Source organism: Carcharhinus amblyrhynchos, unplaced genomic scaffold, assembly GCF_965287045.1.
Source record: "Carcharhinus amblyrhynchos unplaced genomic scaffold, sCarAmb.v2.hapA scaffold_42, whole genome shotgun sequence".
Classification (NCBI taxonomy): Eukaryota; Metazoa; Chordata; class Chondrichthyes; order Carcharhiniformes; family Carcharhinidae; genus Carcharhinus; species Carcharhinus amblyrhynchos.
In genome coordinates this window covers 50,067-60,583 of record NW_027649783.1, presented here as the reverse complement: position 1 = coordinate 60,583, position 10,517 = coordinate 50,067, and the positions used below count along the sequence as shown (strand labels likewise).

The 10,517-nt window shown below is 43.9% G+C and overlaps 2 protein-coding genes across 2 annotated transcripts; both read right to left on the bottom strand.

Moving 5' to 3' along the window:
- Positions 1 to 532: 532 nt before the first annotated feature.
- LOC145335959 (histone H2A.J) lies at positions 533 to 982 on the bottom strand. The gene has a single exon (XM_080181692.1). It carries the CDS (start codon positions 980 to 982, stop codon positions 593 to 595), a length of 390 nt encoding a protein of 129 aa, XP_080037818.1. The 3' UTR covers positions 533 to 592.
- A 1,281-nt stretch (positions 983 to 2,263) lies between these two features.
- Positions 2,264 to 2,705, bottom strand: LOC145335967 (histone H2B type 1-M-like). The gene has a single exon (XM_080181701.1). The coding sequence runs from the start codon at positions 2,703 to 2,705 to the stop codon at positions 2,328 to 2,330; it is 378 nt and encodes a 125-aa protein (XP_080037827.1). The 3' UTR covers positions 2,264 to 2,327.
- Positions 2,706 to 10,517: the final 7,812 nt, after the last annotated feature.

The window sequence follows — 10,517 nt, the reverse complement described above, 5'->3', positions numbered from 1 at the left end:
AGGGATTGATAAAACAAAGCGGGAAACAGTTCTACTGTGAATAAGAACATAAGAAATAGGAGCAGGAGTAGGCCATTTAGCCCTTCGAGCCTGCCCCGCCATTCAATAAGATCATGGCTGATCTGAAGTGGCTCGGTTCCACTTACCCGCTTTCTCCCCATAACCCTTAATCCCCTTGCCTACCAAAAACCTATCAACCCGCGTCTTAAATATATTTAGCGAGGCAGCCTCCACCACTTCAACGGGCAGAGAATTCCAGAGATTCACCACCCTTTGAGTGAAGAAGTTCCTCCTCAACTCTGATCTAAACCGCCACCTTTACCTTGAGGCTGTGCCCTCTAGTCCTACTGTCCTTTCTGAGCGGGAAGAGTCTCTCCACTTCTATCCTATCCATCCCATTCATCATCTTGTACGTCTCAATGAGATCTCCCCTCATCCTTCTAAACTCTAACGAGTACAGACCCAGTCTATTCAGCCTCTCTCTCCAGCAGTGCAGTGTCTCTGACAGTTAGACAACAAAATCACCCTTTTCCAGATAAAGTGAGTGGCTCTGAAAAGAGCCTTTGGGTTATCAGATGAAAGAATGGCCGCTTCACTTGCTCTTGCTGGAGACGGCGGAGGTTTTCTTGGGCAGCAGCACGGCCTGGATATTAGGCAGCACCCCGCCCTGAGCGATGGTCACCCCTCCCAGCAGCTTGTTGAGCTCCTCGTCGTTGCGGACGGCCAGCTGCAGGTGTCTGGGGATGATGCGGGTCTTCTTGTTGTCCCGGGCCGCGTTCCCGGCCAGCTCCAGGATTTCAGCGGTCAGATACTCGAGCACAGCAGCCAGATAGACCGGGGCTCCGGCACCCACACGCTCAGCATAGTTGCCCTTTCTCAGGAGCCTGTGAACACGGCCCACCGGGAACTGCAGTCCAGCCCGGGAGGAGCGAGACTTGGCCTTGGCCCGAACTTTCCCGCTGCTCTTTCCTCTTCCAGACATTTCCCCAATATCCCAAAGCCTTTCACAAAGAATGCTGAAATCCACTCCCTTTCGCTTCTCTTATAGCTCCGGGAGGAATGGAGGGCCCACATTGCTGATTGGTCACTTTGTTGCTATCTTGTCCATATGACCAATTAGAAATTTGCTGAATTGACCAATCCGGAACCTCCAGAGGGCGGAAAAAGAACAAATTCTCAAATTCCAACCAATTTCATTCCAAATTGGAAAAGTCCCCAAAGGGGAAAAGAATTATTCTGATCGGTAATGGAGAATTCATTCTGAGGAATGTAAGAATCTCCCTTTCTCTCCTCCCCCAGTCTACAGTTAACCTGGATCCGGCAGTTTCTCATTTTCACTCTGGGTTTAATCTGAAAACAAGCCGAAAATAAATTATTCGTGTTTGGAAAGTTCGCAGATACATTTCCTCAAACAAGAAATACAAAATCCCATCAATAAATAACTTAAAAACAAAGGTTTCTGAAACATCAGTTTGCACCATTTCACATTTTATCCCGAGTTGCTTTTAGAATCCGGGATCCATTCGGGATTAATCTCGGCCCTTTTTAAAACTCTCCAACCAGCCGCCAGGAAGTTTCATCGTTCTGCAAACGGACGGACTGTTCCCCATATTCCTCCAGACTGAGAGTTCCTGCACAACTGGAGCAATTGATTTCTCCCGTTACAGAATGCTGTGAATGGGACTTCATACCCGCCCCTTACACACACTTTCACATTGAAGGGAGATTCAAACTGAACTGAGAGCGGATCATATAAACTGATCGATTATTGAGACCAAACTGGAACCTGAGTGGAGTTTGCACATTCTCCCCGTGTCTGCCTGGGTTTTCCTGCGGGCTTTCTCCCCCACGGCCCAAAGACATGCGGGTTTGAGTCGATTGGATTTGCCCCCAGTATCAGAGGGATGAACAGGGGAAATGTGTAGGGTTATGAGGATGGGTGAGGGATTGGTGTCTGCACAAACTCTTTGGGCAGAATGGCCTCCTGTATTGTAGGGATTCGATGATTCTGACAGTTGTTCCATTAACTCTCTAAAGCCGGACAAAGGGGCCGAATATCAGCGTGTCTGAGATCGAAACCCAGATAAGGGCAGGTAGCAATTAATTAATTTTAAACATGATTACTCAGACCCGATAATCCACCGGGCGTTTGGTTTACATTACTCCGTGTCTATTAATGATAATGAGAAAAAAATAATATTGTTTGACACACTGCGTGGTGAAATAATATTTGGAACTAAATTAATGATACAGCCTTTTCAGAGATTGTGGGGGGCTCTGAAAAGAGCCGTTGTGTTTTGGGGGGTTTCTCAGTCCATTGGGGAGTTTTACTTGGAGCTGGTGTACTTGGTCACCGCCTTTGTCCCTTCCGACACGGCGTGCTTGGCCAGTTCCCCGGGCAGCAGCAGGCGCACGGCGGTCTGGATCTCCCGGGAGCTGATGGTGCTGCGCTTGTTGTAATGGGCCAGGCGGGAAGCCTCACCCGCGATGCGCTCGAAAATATCGTTGACGAACGAGTTCATGATGCTCATGGCCTTGGAGGAGATGCCGGTGTCGGGGTGAACCTGCTTCATCACTTTGTAGATGTAGATGGAGTAACTCTCCTTCCGGGATCTTTTCCTCTTCTTGCCGCCCTTTGCCGGCAGCTTTTTCTGCGCTTTCTTGGCCCCCTTCTTGGAAACCGGCGCTTTCTTCTCATCCACCATCCTCCCACTGAATTTCAGACACACAATCACTGAATGGGGCCCGGAACTCCTCTTTTATAGACCAAAGCACAGGCCTATGCTAATGAAGGATGGCTGGAAGCCCTGTTCCCATTGGTTCATTCACACTGATGGCAATTCGTCATCCTGTCTCTGATTGGTTAGTGTAGATACCCAATCACATTGGTTGCTGCTCAAACCCACAAACTCTCTCAGTTTTCAATCCGTCCTTTCCCCTTGTCCGGCCCCATCCACCCAAACCCCCCTGACTCTCTCACTCCCTCTGCCACACCAGCACATTCTCTCTGCTGCTAATCCCACATCACTCTATCAGACTGCTGATACTCTTCATACATTTCCCCTTCCTCACCAGCACCAACTGCTCCGCTTTACTTCCCCGCCCATCACCGGGAGCTGGCAGGACAGAGTATCTGGGCTCAGACAGGGGTTATTGCGAGAGTTACTGGGCGGGTTAAAGGGGAATAAGTTTGATGAGCAGCAGCCACAAGTCCCACATGTGACACTAACAGTGTGGCTAAAACAGAAAACTGACTGAGAGAAGGAGTGGAATAAGAATTGGACATTACTGGTGTTCAGAGAGGATTAGAGAAACAATCCCGGAAGGTGAAGAGGGGAACTTATTGTTCAAAACAACTGTTAGAGAACTGGAGGTGGGTTGGGGGGGAAACGACATTGAGGGATCAAAAATATAATCTATTCGGTGCCAGTTATGGAACAATGCGAGAGCGATTCCACAACAGGATACACACATTCTATTTCCAAATGCTTTTCTTTCAGCGAGTGGGATTCATGCTGCGTCGATTAGTATCTGATATTTCAATGTTGCTTCTATCTCTGTCAGCCTATGGTCGGTGATGTTAAGATTTAATTCAGAAATTAAATTGTGGATTGTACTCTGTTGTATTTTATGAGTAGCAGTGTGTTATGCAGTTCTTGTCAATCTGCTGTTTACAAATACAATATTCTGTTTCCTACCTCTGGTTTCTTTGTTTCTATATTAGAAGTGCAGGAAACATGACCTGAGGTCAGGTAAAACGTGAGGAGAAACTTCTTCACGGAGAGCTTGGTCAATCTCTGATATATGCCTGTGTGTTTTATTTTCTCTCTAACATTCAGTATTTAAGAGACTGTGGGTTTTTCAGTGTGTTGGTTCCAGGATGTTATTCTATATTTTATTTGGCACCTGTTGGTTTCTGAAATGGAAAACCTTGCAATGTTTTTCTAGCTGCGCTTCTCAGTTTTGGGATTTCTGTGTGTGATTTCACTGCACACTTTAATTTCTGACACGGGGGTAGGTTTTTAATCTATGAATATCAGTCTTTGGTATAAGGGTGTTGGTATTTTCCTCATCATGCTGTTATATTATTTGGAGTGTGTCTTTACCACTAATTCTCAAGGTCTCAGTTATTTGTGATGTTACAGTTCCCATTGAGGTTGATATTAGCCAGTGACCATCTTAAAGGATCACATGACAAAGGTTCACAACTTGTACTGTAACAAATTAAAATCAACACTAACCAACAAATCAACATTTGCCCCTTAGTGTCAGGGGATTAGAAGGATAAATATGTGGGATAAATACATGTCATTGTCTGCTAACTTGATATGACCTATTTATATCTATTCTCTGTTTTCTGTCCTTTAACCAGTTCTCAAGCCAGGCCAGTATTCCCCATGTTTATATATAGGTTTATGGACGAAAAGGGATTGGTTTAGATTAGTGGGTCAGTGTTTTTTTTTAAAAAAACTGGTTGGCGCAACATTGTGGGCCGAAGGGCCTGTTCTGCGCTGTAAAGTTCTATGTTCTATGTGCTCTGATTGTGTTTATTAACCTCTTGTGTGGAAACTTATCAAAGGATTTCTGAAAATGTAAATATACCACATCAGCTGGTTACTCCTGATCTATTCTGCTGGTTGCATACTCAGATCTCCAACAGGTTTGCAAAACCTGATTTTGTTTTCATAAGACAGGAACAGTTAAAGGATTATAAGGAACAGTTAAAAATAGCAACATAGAAGATACAAGCAGGAATAGTTCGTTTGGCCTTTGGAGCCTGCTTCAGCACTGTAGGGATTCTATGAAACGTCACTTAGTCACTAATACACTAAATAGAGATGAGACACCAGCCTACCTATCATGACTATTAACTTATGCATGTTTGTTATTCAATATCTAGCACACACTGCTAGTGATGTGTGGATTGTTCCTGAAACATAAATCTGGATTTCAGTCTGCACCCATCATTTTCTGCTTTATTACAAAGGGTTTTCTTCTGTCCCTCTCTGTTTCTGGCAGGGAAGAATTTCAGTTTCCTGCTGTCAGTGTGTGCGGTAGCCAATGTGTCTTTATGCAGAATCTGGTAATTGTTGCAATGTGAGTATTATTTTTTCCTGTCAGTGTGAGGAAGATGTGGATTGTACTCTGTAGCTGTTGTATTTTATGAGTAGCAATGTTTTATGCTGTTCTTGTCAATCTACTGAGTGCAAACACAGTATTCTGTTTCCTACTTCTTAAAGAACAAAGAACAAAATCAGCCCGGGAAACAGGCCCTTCGGCCCAACGAGCCCGCACCGCCATCTCAACACCACCAGTCCACCTCTCTACCCACGACCCTTATCTAATGTTTTATGGCCATCCAGATTGAGGGAAACTAATTTAGGGACAATTTATTACTGCCAATCAGCCTAACAGCACATCTTTGGGGTGTGGGAGGAAACCGGAGCACCCGGAGAAAACCCACGCAAGCACGGGGAGAATGCGCAAACTCCCACAGACACCGGCCCAAATCCATGTGTCTGCACAGCAAACAGTGATAGTCACTGAGCTGTCGTCTTGCCCAGTATCTTGTCCAGTTTAAGCACACACTAATGATATGAAGCACTAGGCCAATCTCGAACAACCAAGAGCAGCCCAAGTACGACCCAACGCGTGTATGCCCCTCGTTGGACCCAAGGCGGACGGACTTAAAACCTGTGAATGAAAAAGAGAAAAAGAAATGTTATTATTGTACCATATCCATTTACCTTACCAGGGACGCCCCAATGCTAATAACCCTTATTTAAAACAATCTCCTATATCTACCCATCTCCAACCCACTCATGTGCCTGTCTAAGTTACTCTTAAACAACTCTAGCGTGTTTGCCTCCACCACCTCTTGGTTCTTGTTTCTATGTTACTTGACAACAAATCCAGCAAACATGACCTGAGATGATGAGGTGTCTTCTTCACTGAGAGCTTGGTCAATCTGTGGAATTCACTACCAGAGAAAGTAGTTCAGGCCAAATTATTGTGTGATTTTAAAAATAAATTCAATATAGTTCTTTGGACTCAGGGGATCGGGGGATATGGCGGGGGGGGTGGAAGGAGGATCAGGATATTGATTCTGATGATCAGCCATAATCAAAACGAATGCTGGAGCAGCTCCAAGGGCCAAATGATCTACCGCTGCTTGTATCTTCTATGTTTCTATTTTTAACAGTTCCTGGTGGTCTTAGAAAAGTGAAATCAGGATTAGCAAACCTGTTGGAGGTTTGATAGATCAGGAGTAACCAGCTGATGTGGTATATTTACATTTTCAGAAATCCTTCGAGAAGTTTCCACACAAGAGGTCAATAAACACAATCAGAGCACATGGGGAATACTGGTCTGGAGTGAGAACTGGTTAAAGGACAGAAAACAGAGAATAGGAATAAATAGGTCACATCAAGTTTGCAGACAATGACAAGTGGGGTACAACAAGCTTGGGCCCCAACACTCACAATCTTTATCAATCATTGGGATGTCATGATTAAAGGCAACATTTCCAACTTGGAGATGGCACAAAACAAGGTGGAAGTGTGAGTTGTGAGGAGGAGGCAAAATCTCCTCAAGGGGGTTTGAAGTGGCTGAGTGAGATTTGTGGATGGAATGCAATGTGGAGAATATTCAAAGAACAAAGACAATTACAGCACAGGAATAGGCCCTTTCGCCCTCCAGGACTGCACCGACAATGTTACCCAACTGAATTAAGACCCCCTCCCTTCCAGGGATCATATCCCTCAATTCCCATCCTATCCATGTATTTATCCAGACACCCTTTAACAGTCACTATCGTATCTGCTTCCACTCCCTCCCCCAGCAGGGAGTTCCCGGCACCCACCACTCTGTGTAAAAATCTTGCCTCATCCATCACCTTTAAATCTTGTTGCCCTTAAACCTCTGGCCCTGAGTAATTGACTCTTCCGTAAGTGATGAGGGGCTTAGAAGTTTTGAAATTCAAAAGCACTTGACTGTTCCTGTTCATGACTACAGAAAACTAATCTGCAGCTCGAGCAAGCAATTAAGAAGGAGAATGGAATGTTTGCCTTTATTACAAGATGTTTTGAACACAGTGGTAAAGATATTTTACTGTAATTATATAGAGTCTTGCTGAGACAGCACCTGGACTATTGTGTGCAGTATTGTTCTCCTGACCTAAAGAAAAACATGATTGCCATAGAGGAAGATTCACTAAATGAATTCCTTGGGTGGAGGGATTATTGTCTGAGTAAAAACAAGAAACACCAGGCGTTTATTTTCTGGCATTTAAAAGAATGAGAGGTGCTGACATTCAAACATACAACAATCTTACACAGCTCGATAGGGTAGAAGCAGGAAGTATGTTTTCCCTGGCTGGTGTGTTTGGAACCAAAGGACACAGACTCAGAATAAGGGGCAGCTCATTAGGACTGAGATGGGGAGGGATTATTTCACTGAGTGGGTGATTCTTTGGAATGATCAGTCCAATGGGCTGTGGAGTCTTACTTGTTGATTAAGTTCATGAGTGAGATGGATTGGTTTCTACATATTAGTAACATTAATGGATATGGGGATAGAGCAGGGAAATGGTGTTGAAGTGGAAAATCAGCCATGACCTCATTGTGTGACGATATGGGCTCAAAGAGCTGAATGGCCGACTCTTGCTCATAATTCACATCTTTCATTATGTTTCAGCATGGTCATCATTTTGTGACTGTAATTAATGAGAAATGAGCACAAGGTTCTTCCTGTATCCTGTCACAATGTGATTCTGACTTTAAAAATAGTCATGATGTGGAGATGCCAGCGTTGGACCGGGGTACATAAGAACATAAGAAATAGGAGCAGGAGTAGGCCATCTAGCCCTTCGAGCCTGCCCCGCCATTCAATAAGATCATGGCTGATCTGTCGTGGCTCAGTTCCACATTCCCGCCCTCTCCCCATAACCCTTAATCCCCTCTCTTATCAAAAACCCATCAACCCGCGTCTTAAAAATATTTAGCGAGGTAGCCTCCACCACTTCAACGGGCAGAGAATTCCAGAGATTCACCACCCTTTGAGTGGAGAAGTTCCTCCTCAACTCCGTTCTAAACCGCCCCCCCGCTTTATTTTGAGGCTGTGCCCCCTAGTCCTACTGTCCTTTCTGAGCGGGAAGAGTCTCTCCACCTCTATCCTATCCATCCCATTCATCATCTTATATGTCTCAATGAGATCTCCCCTCATTCTTCTAAACTCTAATGAGTACAAGCCTAGTTTATTCAGCCTCTCCTCATAGCTCAACCCCCTCAACTCCGGTATCAGCCTAGTAAACCTCCTCTGCACTCCCTCCAAGGCCAAAATATCCTTGCGTAAGTATGGCGCCCAAAACTGCACACAGTACTCCAGCTGTGGCCTCACCAATGCCCTATACAGCTGCAGCAAGACCTCCCTACTTTTATATTCAATCCCCCTCGCTATGAAGGCCAGCATCCCATTCGCCTTCCTGACCACCTGCTGCACCTGCAGGCTGGGTTTTTACGACTCATGAACAAGGACCCCGAGGTCCCACTGCACCGTCGCCTGCTGCAGTTTTTTGCCATGTAAGTAATAGTCCTTCCTACCATTATTCCTACCAAAGTGGACCACCATGCACTTGCCAACATTAAATTCCATTTGCCATTTCCTGGCCCATTCACCCAGCCTATCTAGATCCTTCTGCAGACTCTCCACACCCTCCACGCAATTTGCCGTTCCACCAATCTTGGCATCATCAGCAAATTTCGACACCCTACACTCGGTTCCCTCCTCCAGATCATCTATATAAATGTGTAAACACAGTAAGAAGTCTGACAACACCAGGTTAAAGTCCAACAGGTTTATTTGGTAACAAAGCCACTAGCTAGCGGTGTTTGCCACCAAATAAACCTGTTGGACTTTAACCTGGTGTTGTAAGACTTCTTGCTGAGCTTTAAAAATAGAGCAGAGCAGGTTCACAGCCAGTGACTGACCCCTTATTTCCCCAAAGACTTTCCACAATTGAAAAGCCACATGTCAGGTCAGAGATGCAGTACTCTCCACTCACTGGGAAAATGCATCTCCAATAACATAAAAGAATCTCAAATACAAAATAATATTTTGGGTTTCACTTGCACACCAGCTTCAGCATTTACTCCCTCAGCCACTGGAGCACAATGTGTACCATCTGTGAGATACACTGCAACTACTCAGTGAGGCTGAGTGTGGGACTCAATCTCATCACTCCATCTCTTGTAGAGAAGGAGATTAATTTTGTGCCTGTAAGTATTGGACACTGTATACAAAAGACATTTTTATCATGTATTTGTCTGTCTGTTGTCAGTCTGCATGTGTGAGGTTAGCTGAACATGAATTTGTGACTCAGGCACGATGTCAGTCTCCACTGCTGTATGTTTATATGGGGTTAAATCTGTTCCTGAGTTTGCCATGAAGTCAACATGAGTTTGATTTCAGTTTTGCAGTCTTCAGACTTTGAGTAACTACATGAGTGTGTGATTTATACGGTTTGTATCCATCCCGGGTACAGCAGCTCAAAGTTATTTTCCTTCTGTATCTGTGTCCTTGTGGTGTTGTGTATGACGACAGGACTCATTCTGTAAATGTTACTTGCTGATACTGTGTGAGTGTGGAGTTCATTTTGTTTCACTTTTCCTCTGATGAATGTTTGGGTGTAAGAATCATTCTGGAGTTGTCATTCCCGAGTATGTTATGGAATTCCTTGTCCTTAAATCTGTCTCTTGGGAGTTTGTGATTATAGGATTAATTTTACATCTGTGATTCTCTTGTTATCTATGCGAGTGTAAGAATCAATCCTCATTGTGATGTATTGAAATGTGGGATACTTTTGCACTTTAAATTTACATGCATTTCAGGCACTGTATTAGAAACTATTTATTTAAATTATAATGCATTGATATTTGTTTGCCATTTGATTTAATTTATCATATGGATTTGGGTACATTTCCCAGTCCTGGTTTACATTCAGTAGCTGTTTGTAAGTTGTGCAATGGTATTCAATTTCCAGCTCTGTGAATGATAACATTTGGATACACAGCCTGGGAATTAATTACTGCAGTTTGTAGTAACAGAATTGTCATTACATCTTTCAGTTTGACTCACTGAGATTTTTGGATTGGTTTACAAAATGTATCAATGGCTATATTCTGAGGTAATTAATTGCAATTTTTTTTAGTATCACAACAACATTTTTTGTCTATTCTGGTTATGAATTCTTATTCAATTTGTGACCAACATGTTTTATATCTGTGACTGGGTGTGTTTTGTTAAAATCCTGTGATTGATGTATCTACCTGTCAGTCAAATGTAATACTGAGAAGTTTGCACTTGACACAAAGCTCAGTGTGAATGTGTGTTGGGGGAAAGATACAAAGCAGCTTCAGGTGGATGATATTCCAGCTGCAATGTTCTGAACCTCTCATTACTTCTCAGAACATTGCGGATGGGACATCATGTAGAAAGTGGGAGATTTTCCATTTCCGTAG